Below are 19,379 nucleotides of genomic sequence, written 5' to 3' on the forward strand. Positions count from 1 at the left end.
GACAGAGGGGTGTAGAGGAGTGTACATGGGTGACAGAGGGGTGTAGAGGGGTGTACATGGGTGACAGAGGGGTGTAGAGGAGTGCACATGGGTAACAGAGGGGTGTAGAGGAGTGTACATGGGTGACAGAGGGGTGTAGAGGAGTGTACATGGGTGACAGAGGGGTGTAGAGGAGTGTACATGGGTGACAGAGGGGTGTAGAGGAGTGTACATGGGTGACAGAGGGGTGTAGAGGAGTGTACATGGGTGACAGAGGGGTGTAGGAGTGTACAGAGGGGTGTAGAGGAGGTGTACAAGGGTGACAGAGGGGTGTACATACGTGAAAGAGGGGTGTAGAGGAGTGTACATGGGTGACAGAGGGGTGTAGAGGAGTGTACATGGGTGACAGATGGGTGTAGAAAAGTGTACATGGATGACAGAGGGGTGTAGAGGAGTGTACATGGGTAACAGAGGGGTGTAGAGGAGTGTACATGGGTGACAGAGGGGTGTAGATAAGTGTACATGGGTGAAAGAGGGGTGTAGAGGAGTGTACATGGGTGGCAGAGGGGTGTAGAGGAGTGTACATGGGTGACAGAGGGGTGTAGAGGAGTGTACATGGGTGACAGAGGGGTGTAGAGGAGTGTACAAGGGTGACAGAGGGGTGTAGAGGAGTGTACATGGGTGACAGAGGGGTGTAGAGGAGTGTACATGGGTGACAGAGGGGTGTAGAGGGGTGTACATGGGTGACAGAGGGGTGTAGAGGAGTGCACATGGGTAACAGAGGGGTGTAGAGGAGTGTACATGGGTGACAGAGGGGTGTAGAGGAGTGTACATGGGTGACAGAGGGGTGTAGAGGAGTGTACATGGGTGACAGAGGGGTGTAGAGGAGTGTACATGGGTGACAGAGGGGTGTAGGAGTGTACAGAGGGGTGTAGGGAGGTGTATAAGGGTGACAGAGGGGTGTACATACGTGAAAGAGGGGTGTAGAGGAGTGTACATGGGTTACAGAGGGGTGTAGAGGAGTGTACATGGGTGACAGATGGGTGTAGAAAAGTGTACATGGATGACAGAGGGGTGTAGAGGAGTGTACATGGGTAACAGAGGGGTGTAGAGGAGTGTACATGGGTGACAGAGGGGTGTAGAGGAGTGTACATGGGTGACAGAGGGGTGTAGAGGAGTGTACATGGGTGACAGAGGGGTGTAGAGAAGTGTACATGGGTGACAGAGGGGTGTAGAGGAGTGTACATGGGTGACAGAGGGGTGTAGAGGAGTGTACATGGGTGACAGAGGGGTGTAGAGGAGTGTACATGGGTGACAGAGGGGTGTAGAGGAGTGTACATGGGTGACAGAGGGGTGTACATGGGTGACAGAGGGGTGTAGAGGAGTGTACATGGGTAACAGAGGGGTGTAGAGGAGTGTACATGGGTGACAGAGGGATGTAGAGGAGTGTACATGGGTGACAGAGGGGTGTAGAGTAGTGTACATGGGTGACAGAGGGGTGTAGGAGTGTACAGAGGGGTGTAGGGAGGTGTACAAGGGTGACAGAGGGGTGTACATACGTGAAAGAGGGGTGTAGAGGAGTGTACATGGGTTACAGAGGGGTGTAGAGGAGTGTACATGGGTGACAGATGGGTGTAGAAAAGTGTACATGGATGACAGAGGGGTGTAGAGGAGTGTACATGGGTGACAGAGGGGTGTAGAGGAGTGTACATGGGTGACAGAAGGGTGTAGAGGAGTGTACATGGGTGACAGAGGGGTGTAGAGGAGTGTACATCGGTGACAGAGGGGTGTAGAGGAGTGTACATGGGTGACAGAGGGGTGTAGAGGAGTGTACATGGGTGACAGAGGGGTGTAGAGGAGTGTACATGGGTGACAGAGGGGTGTAGAGGAGTGTACATGGGTGACAGAGGGGTGTAGAGGAGTGTACATGGGTGAAAGAGGGGTGTAGAGGAGTTTTCATGGGTGAGAGATGGTGTACATGGGTGACAAGGGTGTAGAGTTGTGTACATGAGTGAAAGAGGGGTATAGAGGAGTGTGCATGGGTGACAGAGGGGTGTAGAGGAGTGTACATGGGTGACAGATGGGTGTAGAGGAGTGTACATGGGTGACAGAGGGGTGTAGAGGAGTGTACATGGGTGACAGAGGGGTGTAGAGGAGTGTACATGGGTGACAGAGGGGTGTAGAGGAGTGTACATGGGTGACAGAGGGGTGTAGAGGAGTGTACATGGGTGACAGAGGGGTGTAGAGGAGTGTACATGGGTGACAGAGGGGTGTAGAGGAGTGTACATGGGTGACAGAGGGGTGTAGAGGAGTGTACATGGGCTACAGAGGGGTGTAGAGGAGTTTTCATGGGTGAGAGATGGTGTACATGGGTGACAATGGTGTAGAGTTGTGTACATGATTGAAAGAGGGGTATAGAGGAGTGTGCATGGGTGACAGATGGGCGTAGAGGAGTGTACATGGGTGACAGAGGGGTGTAGAGGAGTGTACATGGGTGACAGAGGGGTGTAGAGGAGTGTACATGGGTGACAGAGGGGTGTAGAGGAGTGTACATGGGTGACAGAGGGGTGTAGAGGAGTGTACATGGGTGACAGAGGGTTTTAGAGGGAGTGTACATGGGTGACAGAGGGGTGTAGAGGAGTGTACATGGGTGAAAGAGGGGTGTAGAGGAGTGTACATGGGTGACAGAGGGGTGTAGAGGAGTGTTTTTGGGTGAAAGAGGGGTGTAGAGGAGTGTACATGGGTGGCAGAGGGGAATAGAGGAGTATACATGGGTGACAGGGGTGTAGGGGAGTGTACATGGGTGACAGAGGGGTGTAGAGGAGTGTACATGGGTGACAGAGGGGTGTAGAGGAGTGTACATGGGTGACAGAGGGGTGTAGAGGAGTGTACATGGGTGACAGAGGGGTGTAGAGGAGTGTACATGGGTGACAGAGGGGTGTAGAGGAGTGTACATGTGTGACAGAGGGGTGTAGAGGAGTGTACATGTGTGACAGAGGGGTGTAGAGGAGTGTACATGGGTGACAGAGGGTGTAGAGGAGTGTACATGGGTGACAGAGGGGTGAAGAGGAATGTACATGGGTGACAGAGGGGTGTAGAGGAGTGTACATGGGTGGCAGAGGGGTGTAGAGGAATGTACATGGGTGACAGAGGGGTGTAGGAGCGTACAGAGGGGTGTAGGGAGGTGTACAAGGGTGACAGAGGGGTGTACATATGTGACAGAGGGGTGTAGAGGAGTGTACATGGGCTACAGAGGGGTGTAGAGGAGTTTTCATGGGTGAGAGATGGTGTACATGGGTGACAAGGGTGTAGAGTTGTGTACATGAGTGAAAGAGGGGTATAGAGGAGTGTGCATGGGTTACAGAGGGGTGTAGAGGAGTGTACATGGGTGACAGATGGGTGTAGAAAAGTGTACATGGATGACAGAGGGGTGTAGAGGAGTGTACATGGGTAACAGAGGGGTGTAGAGGAGTGTACATGGGTGACAGAGGGGTGTAGAGGAGTGTACATGGGTGACAGAGGGGTGTAGAGGAGTGTACATGGGTGACAGAGGGGTGTAGAGGAGTGTACATGGGTGACAGAGGGGTGTAGAGGAGTGTACATGGGTGACAGAGTGGTGTAGAGGAGTGTACATGGGTGACAGAGGGGTATAGAGGAGTGTACATGGGTGACAGAGGGGAGTAGAGGAGTGTACATGGGTGACAGAGGGGTGTACATGGGTGACAGAGGGGTGTAGAGGAGTGTACATGGGTAACAGAGGGGTGTAGAGGAGTGTACATGGGTGACAGAGGGATGTAGAGGAGTGTACATGGGTGACAGAGGGGTGTAGAGTAGTGTACATGGGTGACAGAGGGGTGTAGGAGTGTACAGAGGGGTGTAGGAAGGTGAACAAGGGTGACAGAGGGGTGTACATACGTGAAAGAGGGGTGTAGAGGAGTGTACATGGGTTACAGAGGGGTGTAGAGGAGTGTACATGGGTGACAGATGGGTGTAGAAAAGTGTACATGGATGACAGAGGGGTGTAGAGGAGTGTACATGGGTGACAGAGGGGTGTAGAGGAGTGTACATGGGTGACAGAGGGGTGTAGAGGAGTGTACATGGGTGACAGAGGGGTGTAGAGGAGTGTACATGGGTGACAGAGGGGTGTAGAGGAGTGTACATGGGTGACAGAGGGGTGTAGAGGAGTGTACATGGGTGACAGAGGGGTGTAGAGGAGTGTACATGTGTGACAGAGGGGTGTAGAGGAGTGTACATGGGTGACAGAGGGTGTAGAGGAGTGTACATGGGTGACAGAGGGGTGAAGAGGAGTGTACATGGGTGACAGAGGGGTGTAGAGGAGTGTACATGGGTGGCAGAGGGGTATAGAGGAGTATACATGGGTGACAGAGGGGTGTAGAGGAGTGTACATGGGTAACAGAGGGGTGTAGAGGAGTGTACATGGGTGACAGAGGGGTGTAGGAGTGTACAGAGGGGTGTAGGGAGGTGTACAAGGGTGACAGAGGGGTGTACATATGTGACAGAGGGGTGTAGAGGAGTGTACATGGGCTACAGAGGGGTGTAGAGGAGTTTTCATGGGTGAGAGATGGTGTACATGGGTGACAAGGGTGTAGAGTTGTGTACATGAGTGAAAGAGGGGTATAGAGGAGTGTGCATGGGTGACAGAGGGGTGTAGAGGAGTGTACATGGGTGACAGATGGGTGTAGAGGAGTGTACATGGGTGACAGAGGGGTGTAGAGGAGTGTACATGGGTGATAGAGGGGTGTAGAGGAGTGTACATGGGTGACAGAGGGGTGTAGAGGAGTGTACATGGGTGACAGAGGGGTGTAGAGGAGTGTACATGGGTGACAGAGGGGTGTAGAGGAGTGTACATGGGTGAAAGAGGGGTGTAGAGGAGTGTACATGGGCGACAGAGGGGTGTAGAGGAGTGTACATGGGTGACAGAGGGGTGTAGAGGAGTGTACATGGGTGACAGAGGGGTGTAGGAGTGTACAGAGGGGTGTAGGGAGGTGTACAAGGGTAACAGAGGGTTGTACATATGTGAAAGAGGGGTGTAGAGGAGTGTACATGGGTTACAGAGGGGTGTAGAGAAGTGTACATGGGTGACAGATGGGTGTAGAAAAGTGCACATGGGTGACAGAGGGGTGTAGAGGAGTGTACATGGGTGACAGAGGGGTGTAGAGGAGTGTACATGGGTGACAAAGGGGTGTAGAGGAGTGTACATGGGTGACAGAGGGGTGTAGAGGAGTGTACATGGGTGACAGAGGGGTGTAGAGAAGTGTACATGGGTGACAGAGGGGTGTAGAGGAGTGTACATGGGTGACAGAGGGGTGTAGAGGAGTGTACATGGGTGACAGAAGGGTGTAGAGGAGTGTACATGGGTGACAGAGGGGTGTAGAGGGGTGTACATGGGTGACAGAGGGGTGTAGAGGAGTGTACATGGGTGACAAAGGGGTGTAGAGGAGTGTATATGGGTGACAGAGGGGTGTAGAGGAGTATACATGGGTGACAGAGGGGTGTAGAGGAGTGTACATGGGTAACAGAGGGGTGTAGAGGAGTGTACGTGGGTTACAGAGGGGTGTAGAGGAGTGTACATGGGTGAAAGAGGGGTGTAGAGGAGTGTACATGGGTGACAGAGGGGTGTAGAGGAGTGTACATGGGTGACAGAGGGGTGTAGAGGAGTGTACATGGGTGACAGAGGGGTGTAGAGGAGTGTACATGGGTGACAGAGGGGTGTAGAGGGGTGTACATGGGTGACAGAGGGGTGTAGAGGAGTGTACATGGGTGACAAAGGGGTGTAGAGTAGTGTATATGGGTGACAGAGGGGTGTAGAGGAGTATACATGGGTGACAGAGGGGTGTAGAGGAGTGTACATGGGTAACAGAGGGGTGTAGAGGAGTGTACGTGGGTTACAGAGGGGTGTAGAGGAGTGTACATGGGTGACAGAGGGGTGTAGAGGAGTGTACATGGGTGACAGAGGGGTGTAGAGGAGTGTACATGGGTGACAGAGGGGTGTAGAGGAGTGTACATGGGTGACAGAGGGGTGTAGAGGGGTGTACATGGGTGACAGAGGGGTGTAGAGGAGTGTACATGGGTAACAGAGGGGTGTAGAGGAGTGTACATGGGTGACAGAGGGGTGTAGAGGAGTGTACATGGGTGACAGAGGGGTGTAGAGGAGTGTACATGGGTGACAGAGGGGTGTAGGAGTGTACAGAGGGGTGTAGAGGAGGTGTACAAGGGTGACAGAGGGGTGTACATACGTGAAAGAGGGGTGTAGAGGAGTGTACATGGGTTACAGAGGGGTGTAGAGGAGTGTACATGGGTGACAGATGGGTGTAGAAAAGTGTACATGGATGACAGAGGGGTGTAGAGGAGTGTACATGGGTAACAGAGGCGTGTAGAGGAGTGTACATGGGTGACAGAGGGGTGTAGAGGAGTGTACATGGGTGACAGAGGGGTGTAGAGGAGTGTACATGGGTGGCAGAGGGGTGTAGAGGAGTGTACATGGGTGACAGAGGGGTGTAGAGGAGTGTGCATGGGTGACAGAGGGGTGTAGAGGAGTGTACAAGGGTGACAGAGGGGTGTAGAGGAGTGTACATGGGTGACAGAGGGGTGTAGAGGAGTGTACATGGGTGACAGAGGGGTGTAGAGGGTTGTACATGGGTGACAGAGGGGTGTAGAGGAGTGCACATGGGTAACAGAGGGGTGTAGAGGAGTGTACATGGGTGACAGAGGGGTGTAGAGGAGTGTACATGGGTGACAGAGGGGTGTAGAGGAGTGTACATGGGTGACAGAGGGGTGTAGAGGAGTGTACATGGGTGACAGAGGGGTGTAGAGGAGTGTACATGGGTGACAGAGGGGTGTAGGAGTGTACAGAGGGGTGTAGAGGAGGTGTACAAGGGTGACAGAGGGGTGTACATACGTGAAAGAGGGGTGTAGAGGAGTGTACATGGGTGACAGAGGGGTGTAGAGGAGTGTACATGGGTGACAGATGGGTGTAGAAAAGTGTACATGGATGACAGAGGGGTGTAGAGGAGTGTACATGGGTAACAGAGGGGTGTAGAGGAGTGTACATGGGTGACAGAGGGGTGTAGATAAGTGTACATGGGTGAAAGAGGGGTGTAGAGGAGTGTACATGGGTGGCAGAGGGGTGTAGAGGAGTGTACATGGGTGACAGAGGGGTGTAGAGGAGTGTACATGGGTGACAGAGGGGTGTAGAGGAGTGTACAAGGGTGACAGAGGGGTGTAGAGGAATGTACATGGGTGACAGAGGGGTGTAGAGGAGTGTACATGGGTAACAGAGGGGTGTAGAGGGGTGTACATGGGTGACAGAGGGGTGTAGAGGAGTGTACATGGGTGACAGAGGGGTGTAGAGGAGTGTACATGGGTGACAGAGGGGTGTAGAGGAGTGTACATGGGTGACAGAGGGGTGTAGGAGTGTACAGAGGGGTGTAGGGAGGTGTATAAGGGTGACAGAGGGGTGTACATACGTGAAAGAGGGGTGTAGAGGAGTGTACATGGGTTACAGAGGGGTGTAGAGGAGTGTACATGGGTGACAGATGGGTGTAGAAAAGTGTACATGGATGACAGAGGGGTGTAGAGGAGTGTACATGGGTAACAGAGGGGTGTAGAGGAGTGTACATGGGTGACAGAGGGGTGTAGAGGAGTGTACATGGGTGACAGAGGGGTGTAGAGGAGTGTACATGGGTGACAGAGGGGTGTAGAGAAGTGTACATGGGTGACAGAGGGGTGTAGAGGAGTGTACATGGGTGACAGAGGGGTGTAGAGGAGTGTACATGGGTGACAGAGGGGTGTAGAGGAGTGTACATGGGTGACAGAGGGGTGTAGAGGAGTGTACATGGGTGACAGAGGGGTGTACATGGGTGACAGAGGGGTGTAGAGGAGTGTACATGGGTAACAGAGGGGTGTAGAGGAGTGTACATGGGTGACAGAGGGATGTAGAGGAGTGTACATGGGTGACAGAGGGGTGTAGAGTAGTGTACATGGGTGACAGAGGGGTGTAGGAGTGTACAGAGGGGTGTAGGGAGGTGTACAAGGGTGACAGAGGGGTGTACATACGTGAAAGAGGGGTGTAGAGGAGTGTACATGGGTTACAGAGGGGTGTAGAGGAGTGTACATGGGTGACAGATGGGTGTAGAAAAGTGTACATGGATGACAGAGGGGTGTAGAGGAGTGTACATGGGTGACAGAGGGGTGTAGAGGAGTGTACATGGGTGACAGAAGGGTGTAGAGGAGTGTACATGGGTGACAGAGGGGTGTAGAGGAGTGTACATGGGTGACAGAGGGGTGTAGAGGAGTGTACATGGGTGACAGAGGGGTGTAGAGGAGTGTACATGGGTGACAGAGGGGTGTAGAGGAGTGTACATGGGTGACAGAGGGGTGTAGAGGAGTGTACATGGGTGACAGAGGGGTGTAGAGGAGTGTACATGGGTGAAAGAGGGGTGTAGAGGAGTTTTCATGGGTGAGAGATGGTGTACATGGGTGACAAGGGTGTAGAGTTGTGTACATGAGTGAAAGAGGGGTATAGAGGAGTGTGCATGGGTGACAGAGGGGTGTAGAGGAGTGTACATGGGTGACAGATGGGTGTAGAGGAGTGTACATGGGTGACAGAGGGGTGTAGAGGAGTGTACATGGGTGACAGAGGGGTGTAGAGGAGTGTACATGGGTGACAGAGGGGTGTAGAGGAGTGTACATGGGTGACAGAGGGGTGTAGAGGAGTGTACATGGGTGACAGAGGGGTGTAGAGGAGTGTACATGGGTGACAGAGGGGTGTAGAGGAGTGTACATGGGTGACAGAGGGGTGTAGAGGAGTGTACATGGGCTACAGAGGGGTGTAGAGGAGTTTTCATGGGTGAGAGATGGTGTACATGGGTGACAATGGTGTAGAGTTGTGTACATGATTGAAAGAGGGATATAGAGGAGTGTGCATGGGTGACAGATGGGCGTAGAGGAGTGTACATGGGTGACAGAGGGGTGTAGAGGAGTGTACATGGGTGACAGAGGGGTGTAGAGGAGTGTACATGGGTGACAGAGGGGTGTAGAGGAGTGTACATGGGTGACAGAGGGGTGTAGAGGAGTGTACATGGGTGACAGAGGGTTTTAGAGGGAGTGTACATGGGTGACAGAGGGGTGTAGAGGAGTGTACATGGGTGAAAGAGGGGTGTAGAGGAGTGTACATGGGTGACAGAGGGGTGTAGAGGAGTGTTTTTGGGTGAAAGAGGGGTGTAGAGGAGTGTACATGGGTGGCAGAGGGGAATAGAGGAGTATACATGGGTGACAGGGGTGTAGGGGAGTGTACATGGGTGACAGAGGGGTGTAGAGGAGTGTACATGGGTGACAGAGGGGTGTAGAGGAGTGTACATGGGTGACAGAGGGGTGTAGGAGTGTACAGAGGGGTGTAGGGAGGTGTACAAGGGTGACAGAGGGGTGTACATATGTGACAGAGGGGTGTGGAGGAGTGTACATGGGTTACAGAGGGGTGTAGAGGAGTGTACATGGGTGACAGATGGGTGTAGAAAAGTGTACATGGGTGACAGAGGGGTGTAGAGGAGTGTACATGGGTGACAGAGGGGTGTAGAGGAGTGTACATGGGTGACAAAGTTGTGTGGAGGAGTGTACATGGGTGACAGAGGGGTGTAGAGGAGTGTACATGGGTGACAGAGGGGTGTAGAGGAGTGTACATGGGTGACAGAGGGGTGTAGAGGAGTGTACATGGGTGACAGAGGGGTGTAGAGAAGTGTACATGGGTGACAGAGGGGTGTAGAGGAGTGTACATGGGTGACAGAGGGGTGTAGAGGAGTGTACATGGGTGACAGAGGGGTGTAGAGGAGTGTACATGGGTGACAGAGGGGTGTAGAGAGGTGTACATGGGTGACAGAGAGGTGTAGAGGAGTGTACATGGGTGACAGAGGGGTGTAGAGGAGTGTATATGGGGGACAGAGGGGTGTAGAGGAGTGTACATGGGTGACAGAGGGGTGTAGAGGAGTGTACATGGGTAACAGAGGGGTGTAGAGGAGTGTACATGGGTGACAGAGGGGTGTAGAGGAGTGTACATGGGTGACAGAGGGGTGTAGAGGGGTGTACATGGGTGACAGAGGGGTGTAGAGGAGTGTACATGGGTGACAGAGGGGTGTAGAGGAGTGTACATGGGTGACAGAGGGGTGTAGAGGATTGTACATGGGTGAAAGAGGGGTGTAGAGGAGTGTACATGGGTGACAGAGGGGTGTAGAGGAGTGTACATGGGTGACAGAGGGTCGTAGGAGTGTACAGAGGGGTGTAGGGAGGTGTACAAGGGTGACAGAGGGGTGTACATACGTGACAGAGGGGTGTAGAGGAGTGTACATGGGTTACAGAGGGGTGTAGAGGAGTGTACATGGGTGACAGAGGGGTGTAGAGGAGTGTACATGTCACGATTCGGCTAGCTGGATGTGGATCCACTGTGTCAGCGAGGGATTGGCGTGGACCGTGTTGGTGGACCGGTTCTAAGATGCTACTGGTTTTAACCAGAGCCCACCGCAAAGCGGGATGGTCTTGCTGCGGCGGTAGCAACCAGGTCGTATCCACCTGCAACGGCTCAACCTCGCTGACTGCTGAGAAGGCGTGGGACAGGAGGACTAGGCAGAGGCGAGGTCAGACGTAGCAGAAGGTCGGGGCAGGCGGCAAGGTTCGTAGTCAATGTGGATAGCAGAAGATCTGGAACACAGGCTTTGGACAACACTAAACGCTTTCACTGGCACAAGGCAACAAGATCCGGCAAGGAAGTGCAGGGGAAGTGAAGTAATATAGCCAGGGAGCAGGTGGAAGCTAAATAGGCTGATTGGGCCAGGCACCAATCATTGGTGCACTGGCCCTTTAGATCTTAGAGAGCTGGCGCGCGCACGCCCTAGAGAGCGGAGCCGCGCGTGCCAGCACATGACAGCCGGGGACCGGGATGGGTAAGTGACTTGGGATGCGATTCGCGAGCGGGCGCGTCCCGCTATGCGAATCGCATCCCCGCCGGCAATGTCAGTGCAGCGCTCCCGGTCAGCGGGTCTGACCGGGGCGCTGCAGAGAGAGAGACGCCGTGAGCGCTCCGGGGAGGAGCAGGGACCCGGAGCGCTCGGCGTAACAGTACCCCCCCCTTAGGTCTCCCCCTCTTTTTGTCTCCTTGTCCCTTCAAAAGAGACGACAACATAGGGGACACCTCTTGAGTCTCCTTCTGAAAAATAAATTCTGGGTAGCTATACCAGCGGCAGGTAGTTCAGAAGAAGTGGGAATGGGGAGGGGGGGCAGAGGGTGAAGCTTGTCACGGGGCAGAGTGTCACCAGGACGGGGGCTATGAGGAGGCACCGCACAGTCCAGATAGGCCTTGGGGAGGCTAGACACAGGAGGAGACACTGAGGCCCGACAGACGGGACTGGGAGCAGAGGTGAGGCATTTCTTGCGGCAAGCAGGGCCCCAATTCTTGATCTCCCCGGTGGTCCAGTCAAGGGTGGGAGAATGATGCTGGAGCCATGGCAGACCGAGGAGGACTTCAGAGGTGCAGTTGGGAAGGACGAACAATTCAATCTTTTCGTGATGGGGTCCAATGCACATTAAGAGGGGTTTTGTGCGGTAACGCACGGTGCAATCCAATTTAACTCCGTTGACCGAGGAAATGTAGAGCGGCTTGACGAGACGGGTCACCGGGATGCAGAACTTATTCACCAAAGAGTCCAGAATAAAATTTCCAGAGGCACCAGAGTCCAAGCAGGCCACGGCTGAGAGGGAGGAGTTGGCAGAAGGAGAAATCCGCACGGCACTGTGAGACGTGGAGAAGCAGACTTCGTACCAAGAGACGCCACACCCACGTGAGCTGGGTGCGTGCGTTTCCCAGACGTGGAGGACGAATAGGGCAATCCACCAAGAAATGTTCGGTACTGGCACAGTAAAGACAAAGATTTTCTTCCCTACGGCGAGTCCTCTCTTCCTGGGTCAGGCGAGACCGATCAACTTGCATAGCCTCCTCGGCGGGAGGCACAGGCGTAGATTGCAAAGGATACTGTGGAAGAGGTGCACAGAGATCAAGGTCTTTTTCCTGGCGGAGCTCCTGGTGTCTCTCAGAAAAACGCATGTCAATGCGGGTGGCCAAATGGATAAGTTCTTGCAGGTTGGCAGGAATCTCTCGTGCGGCCAGCACATCCTTGATGTTACTGGATAGGCCTTTTTTAAAGGTCGCGCAGAGAGCCTCGTTATTCCAAGATAATTCGGAAGCGAGAGTACGAAATTGGATGGCGTACTTGCCTACTGAAGAATTACCCTGGACCAGGTTCAGCAGGGCAGTCTCGGCAGAAGAAGCTCGGGCTGGTTCCTCGAAGACGCTACGGACTTCAGCGAAGAAGGACTGGACTGTGGCTGTGGCAGGATCATTGCGGTCCCAGAGCGGTGTGGCCCAAGACAAGGCCTTTCCAGAAAGAAGACTCACTACGAACGCCACCTTAGACCGTTCTGTGGGAAATTGGTCCGACAACATCTCCATATGTAGGGAACATTGAGACAGAAAGCCACGGCAGAGTCTAGAGTCCCCATCAAATTTGTCCGGCAGGGACAAGCGGAGGCTAGGAGCGGCCACTCGCTGCGGAGGAGGTGCAGGAGCTGGCGGAGGAGATGGTTGCTGCTGTAGCAGTGGCAGAAGTTGCTGTAACGTGGCGGTCAGCTGCAACAGCTGTTGTCCTTGTTGGGCAATTTGCTGCGATTGCTGGGCGACCACCGTGGGAAGGTCAGTGAGACTTGGCAGCGGCACCTCAGCGGGATCCTTGGCCGGATCTACTGTCACGATTCGGCTAGCTGGATGTGGATCCTCTGTGTCAGAGAGGGATTGGCGTGGACCGTGTCGGTGGACCGGTTCTAAGATGCTGCTGGTATTCACCAGAGCCCACCGCAAAGCGGGATGGTCTTGCTGCGGCGGTAGCAACCAGGTCGTATCCACCGGCAACGGCTCAACCTCGCTGACTGCTGAGAAGGCGTCGGACAGAAGGACTAGGCAGAGGCGAGGTCAGACGTAGCAGAAGGTCGGGGCAGGCGGCAAGGTTCGTAGTCAATGTGGATAGCAGAAGATCTCTAAACACAGGCTTTGGACAACACTAAACGCTTTCACTGGCACAAGGCAACAAGATCCGGCAAGGGAGTGCAGAGGAAGTGAGGTATTATAGCCAGGGAGCAGGTGGAAGCTAATTAGGCTGATTGGGCCAGGCACCAATCATTGGTGCACTGGCCCTTTAGATCTTAGAGAGCTGGCGCGCGCACGCCCTAGAGAGCGGAGCCGCGCGCGCCAGCACATGACAGCTGGGGACCGGGATGGGTAAGTGACTTGGGATGCGATTCGCGAGCGGGCGCGTTCCGCTATGCGAATCGCATCCCCGCCGGCAATGTCAGTGCAGCGCTCCCGGTCAGCGGGTCTGACCGGGGCGCTGCAGAGAGAGAGAGACGCCGTGAGCGCTCCGGGGAGGAGCAGGGACCCGGAGCGCTCGGCGTAACAGTACATGGGTGACAGAGGGGTGTAGAGGAGTGTACGTGGTTGACAGAGGGGTGTAGAGGAGTGTACATGGGTGAAAGAGGGGTGTAGAGGAGTGTACATGGGTGACAGAGGGGTGTAGAGGAGTGTACATGGGTGACAGAGGGGTGTAGAGGAGTGTACATGGGTGACAGAGGGGTGTAGAGGAGTGTACATGAGTGACAGAGGGGTGTAGTAGTGTACAGAGGGGTGTAGGAAGGTGTACAAGGGTGACAGAGGGGTGTACATGGGTGACAGAGGGGTGTAGAGGAGTTTTCATGGGTGAGAGATGGTGTACATGGGTGACAAGGGTGTAGAGGAGTGTACATGAATGAAAGAGGGGTATAGAGGAGTGTGCATGGGTGGCAGAGGGTTGTAGAGGAGTGTACATGGGTGACAGAGGGGTGTAGAAAAGTGTAAATGGGTGACAGAGGGGTGTAGAGGAGTGTACATGGGTGACAGAGGAATATAGAGGAGTGTACATGGGTGGCAGAGGGGTGTAGAGGAGTGTACATGGGTGGCAGAGGGGTGTAGAGGAGTGTACATGGGTGACAGAGGGGTGTAGAGGAGTGTACATGGGTGACAGAGGGGTATAGAGGAGTGTACATGGGTGACAGAGGGGTGTAGAGGAGTGTACATGGGTGACAGATAATTGTAGAGGAGTGTACATGGGTGACAGAGGGGTATAGAGGAGTGTACATGGGTGACAGAGGGGTGTAGAGGAGTGTACATGGGTGACAGAGGGGTGTAGAGGAGTGTACATGGGTGACAGAGGGGTGTAGAGGAGTGTACATGGGTGACAGAGGGGTGTAGAGGAGTGTACATGGGTGACAGATGATTGTAGAGGAGTATACATGGGTAACAGAGGGGTGTAGAGGAGTGTACATGGGTGACAGAGGGGTGTAGAGGAGTGTACATGGGTGACAGAGGGGTGTGGAGGAGTGTATAGAGGGGTGTAGGGAGGTGTACAAGGGTGACGGGGGCATAGGGGGTGAACAGGGGTGACAGAGGGGTGAATAGGGGGTGGAAAAGGGTGACAGAGGGTTGGATAGGGGGGTGAACATGGATGACAGGAGGGTGGACATGGGAGACAGAGGGTCAGAGGGGTGGACAAGGGGGTAAAAGAGGGACAGGAGTGACAGAGAGGGATGGACTGGGGTGACAAAGGGACAGATGGGTGAACAGGAGGGTGGACATGGGTGACAGGGTAGACGGGGGGGTAAACATGAGTGACAGGGATGGACAGGGGAGTGGACAATGCGGACATGGATGACCGGGGGGGGGTGTGGACATGGGTTAAAGGGGGAGGTGGACAGGGGTGATTGGTGGGGGTGGACAGGGGGGACAGGGGGTGGACAGGGGTGACGGGGGGCAGGGAGGTGGACAAGGCGGACATGGATGACGGGGGGGTGGACATGGATGACAAGGGGGATGGACATGGGTGACAGGGGGGGTGGACATGGGTGACAGAGGGGGTGGACATGGATGACAGGCGGGGTGGACATGAGTGACGGGGGGTAGACGGTGGACCTGGGTGACGGTGGTGGGGGGCTTTGGACAGGGTTGAGAAGGAGTAACAGAGGGGTGGAAAGGGTACAGTAACTTAAGAAAGCCGGCCCGCGCAGACGCAACTTGTTCCATCCCAGGGCACCATTTTCGGCTCACTGTGCCGCAAGGGAGAGGGGGACAGGGGACAAAGGGGGAAGGGCGACGCAGGGTACGCAGAGGGACGCAGGGTACTCAGAGGGACGCAGAGGCACGCAGACTTCCTTTCCCCCCACCAGTCATAAGCTCGCAGGCCGGGGCAGGATATTAAGAAAAAAAAATCATGGCAAAATACCACGGCGCCACAGCCAGTGCACAACGGCACACACACATGCTGCGGCACTGGGGTTGGGAATCACTGGTATAGTCCATAGAATATATCGTAGATTTAGGTTTATCCTCAGTAAACACAGTGCCATTCCTTTACTCTGTAGCCTGGCTCTATACAACTTCATGTAATCCAGCACTGGACAAAAGCCCAACTAATATACCCCAGGAAGCTCCAGAGAAAACACTATGCTCAGCCATATGTGCAGGACATCCTCTCATGGCTTCCAGCTGGCATTTACAGCCGGATAATGGTCGCCCACACACTGCAAGGGTTTATAACACTTCCGTGTCCTGCCCAGTTGTCAGATTTTATCGTCAATCGCTCATATCTGACTCCAGCTCCAGCAATTTACTAGTGTGCAGGATCTATAGGTCGGGTGTAACATGTGGGCACACGTGCTGCAGGAGGCCATATGATACCTCTATGTATCACAACCGTATCTCATCAGGTTAAAGGCTCCCAACAGACTACAAGAGTCTTCATGTATCCCACCCGTACCTTTCATCCAGGCCATTCATTCCACGCCAACAACTCCTTCTTGGGGGGGTTATTTATTTATTTTGTCACTAAGTTGATATAAATAACATTTAACAATTTTATTAGACATAAATCTATGAATTTCAACCAAGGGAGGGGAGAGGTTGTAGATGAAAAAGTACCGTGTGTGTGTGTGTGTGTGTGTGTGTGGGGGGGGGGGTTAAGGGTTAAAGGGGTACTCCGCCTCTAGACATCAGATGTCTGATCGCTGGGGTCCCCCACGATCTCCCTGCTGCACCCGGCGTTCTTTTAGATCGTCGGGTGCAGCGCCGGAGTCTCGTGACGTCATGGCCACGCCCTGCTTGTGACATCACGGCCTCACTCCCTTAATGCAAGTCTATGGGAGGGGCCATGACGGACATCACGCCCACTCCTATAGACTTGCATTAAAGGACCATGGCCGTGACGAGTGGGACGTGACCGTGACATCACGAGCCTCCGCCCTGCATCACCAGTCATCCAGCACGATGTGAAGTTTGCTCCAAGCACCTGATGTTTGGGGTGTTGCAGCCGAGATCGCGGGAGTCCCCAGCACCGGTACCCCCGCGATCAGACATCTTATCCCCCATGCTATGGATAGGGGATAAGATGTCTAGGGGCAGAGTACCCCTCTAAGGTGGAGTCTTCCTCCAACTGAACATTTTTTGGGATTTCTCTGTTGCCGCCATCATGAGAACCCTCTTCACCTCCTGGTTTCTTATACTGTAGATGAGTGGATTCAGCATAGGTATTATCATACTATAGAAGACGGCGACCACCTTGTCCTGTTTACCAAAGTGACTGGTGGGAGATCGTAGATAGACAAAAAAGACTGAGCCGTACAAGATGGAGACTGATGTGAGATGAGCAGAACATGTACTGAAGGCCTTCTTCCTCCCCTCAGATGATCTTATATGGAGGATGGAAGAAACAATGAATGAGTATGACACCAAGATGGTCAACAAGGACCCGATGCCACATGAGGAGATGATGAAAATGGTCACCATGTTACAGGTGAAGGTATTTGAGCAGGAAAGTTTGAGCAGTGGGGGGACGTCACAGTAGAAGTGGGCTACGTGGTTGGATCCACAAAACTCCAGACTGAACACACATCCGGTCTGGGCCGATGACTGCAAGAAGCCGAGATTGAAAGAGAAGAGGACAAAACACCAACATTTCTTCTTTGTCATTATGGACACGTAATGGAGAGGGTGGCAGATGGCAGCATATCGGTCATAGGACATGGAGGAGAGAAGAAAAGCCTCAGTAGCTGCCATGGCTGCAAAGATGAAGAATTGGAGAGCACAACCAGTATATGAGATGGTCTTCTTCATTGAGATAAGGTCTGAAAGCATCTTAGGAGTTATGGTCGATGAGTAGAGGAGGTCCACCATGGAGAGGTAACTCAAGAAGAAGTACATAGGGGTGTGGAGCTTGGAGACCATTAGAACAAGAGCCACCATGCCGGCGTTACCGACCAACGTCACCAGATAGACATTCAGGAAGAACACGAAAAGAAAAGGGGCCCGAGTTACATCATCAGTTAGTCCTGAAAACAAAAAGACGGCTACGTGAGTCCTGTTTGTGACATCCATTGTGTTACATGTCCTGTGGATAATAGATAAATACAAGTTGTTAATATTTGTAAAACCTCAAATCACCATGATCAGCCGTGGGGGGGGGGGCATAAACTTGTCTGGTCTGAGGGCCACAATGTCATCTTGTCTCACTGGAAGACGGAGCACTTCAGTATGATGGGGCCTCCAAACCCCCCCCCCCCAAGACAGTCCCCCCTCCCCTCCCACTGAGACTTGTCCCCCTCCCATTGAGACTTGTTGCTGGCTAGCAGGGGTGGACTGACAACTCATGGGGCCCCCCATGCACCCGCCCACATAAAATAAATACATTTTTCAATTCATAAAGAAAATATAGCAAAATAACGCAAGTTTGCTAAGTTTTTGGGGGTGTGGGTTCGTTTCGACACAATATATTTTATGGTTAAAATTACACATTGTCTTCATCTTGTAGGTCCACAGATTACAACGATACCTAATTAATGTAGCCTATAACACTTCTATTTTTCCATATACAAGGCGATATGAGGGACCATTTTTATGCCATGATCTAAGTTCTTATAAGTTTTTATTGGTATAATTTTTGTTTAGATGGAAACTTTTGATTGCTTTTTATAAAAAATGTTTTATGGTATATTATGTGACCATGTCGACCATTAGAACAACAGCCACCATTCCGGCATTAACGACTAATGTCACCAGGAAGAACACGAAAAGAATCGGGACCAGAGTTACATCATCAGTCAGTCCTGTTTGTGGTATCCATCATGTTACAGGTTCTGTAGAGAGTAGATACATACAGTGGGGATCAAAAGTTTGGGCACCCCAGGTATAATTTTGTATGAATGTGCATAAAGAAGCCAAGGAAAGATGGAAAAATCTCCAAAAGGCATCAAATTACAGATTAGACATTCTTATAATATGTCAACAAAAGTTACATTTTATTTCCATCATTTACACTTTCAAAATAACAGAAAACAAAAAAACGGCGTCTGCAAAAGTTTGGGCACCCTGCAGAGTTAATATCTTGTACTGTCCCCTTTGCAAAGCTGAGACCTGCCAGTGTCATGGATTGTTCTCAATCATCATCTGGGAAGACCAGGTGATGTCAATCTCAAAGGTTTTAAATGCCCAGACTCATCTGACCTTGCCCCAACAATCAGCACCATGGGTTCTTCTAAGCAGTTGTCTAGAAATCTGAAACTGAAAATAGTTGACGCTCACAAAGCTGGAGAAGGCTATAAGAAGATAGCAAAACGTTTTCAGATGTCAATATCCTCTGTTCGGAATGTAATTAAGAAATGTCATCAGGAACAGTGGAAGTTAAAGCAAGATCTGGAAGACCAAGAAAAATATCAGACAGAACAGCTAGCAGGATTGTGAGAAAAACAATTCCAAACCCTTGTTTGACTGCACAATCCCTCCAGAAAGATCTGGCAGACACTGGAGTTGTGGTCCACTATTCCACTATAAAGAGATACTTGTACAAATATGGTCTTCATGGAAGAGTCATCAGAGGAAAACCTCTTCTACGTCCTCACCTCAAAAATCAGCGTTTAAACTTTGCAAATGAACATATAGACAAGCCTGATGCATTTTGGAAACAAGTTCTGTGGTACGATGAGGTTAAAATTGATCTTTTTGGCTGGAATGTGCAAAGGTAAGTTTGGAGAAGAAGGGGAACAGAATTTAATGAAAAGAACCTCTGTCCAACTGTTAAGCATGTAGGTGGATCAATCATGCTTTGGGGTTGTATTGCAGCCAGTGGCACAGGGAACAACTCACGAGTAGAAGGAAAAATGGATTCAATAAAATGTAAGCAAATTTTGGATGCTATAGAAAAATATATAATGAAGAAATTATATGTTCAGTTCTCAAGGATAGTGAAATATAGGAAAAATAGCAA

At 52.4% G+C, this 19,379-nt stretch overlaps 1 protein-coding gene across 1 annotated transcript; it reads right to left on the reverse strand.

Annotated features, from left to right (window-relative positions):
* Window positions 1-16,531: 16,531 nt before the first annotated feature.
* On the reverse strand, window positions 16,532-17,494 carry LOC130366647 (olfactory receptor 5B12-like). The gene has a single exon (XM_056568968.1). The coding sequence runs from the start codon at window positions 17,492-17,494 to the stop codon at window positions 16,532-16,534; it is 963 nt and encodes a 320-aa protein (XP_056424943.1).
* Between the last annotated feature and the right edge of the window lie 1,885 nt (window positions 17,495-19,379).

The sequence above is a fragment of the Hyla sarda genome, chromosome 4 (genome assembly GCF_029499605.1).
Source record: "Hyla sarda isolate aHylSar1 chromosome 4, aHylSar1.hap1, whole genome shotgun sequence".
NCBI classification, from domain to species: domain Eukaryota; kingdom Metazoa; phylum Chordata; class Amphibia; order Anura; family Hylidae; genus Hyla; species Hyla sarda.

Excerpts from the sequence above, each read along its gene's own strand:
- LOC130366647 (XM_056568968.1), bottom strand. The coding sequence starts at position 17,494 with ATGGATGTCACAAACAGGACTCACGTAGCCGTCTTTTTGTTTTCAGGA.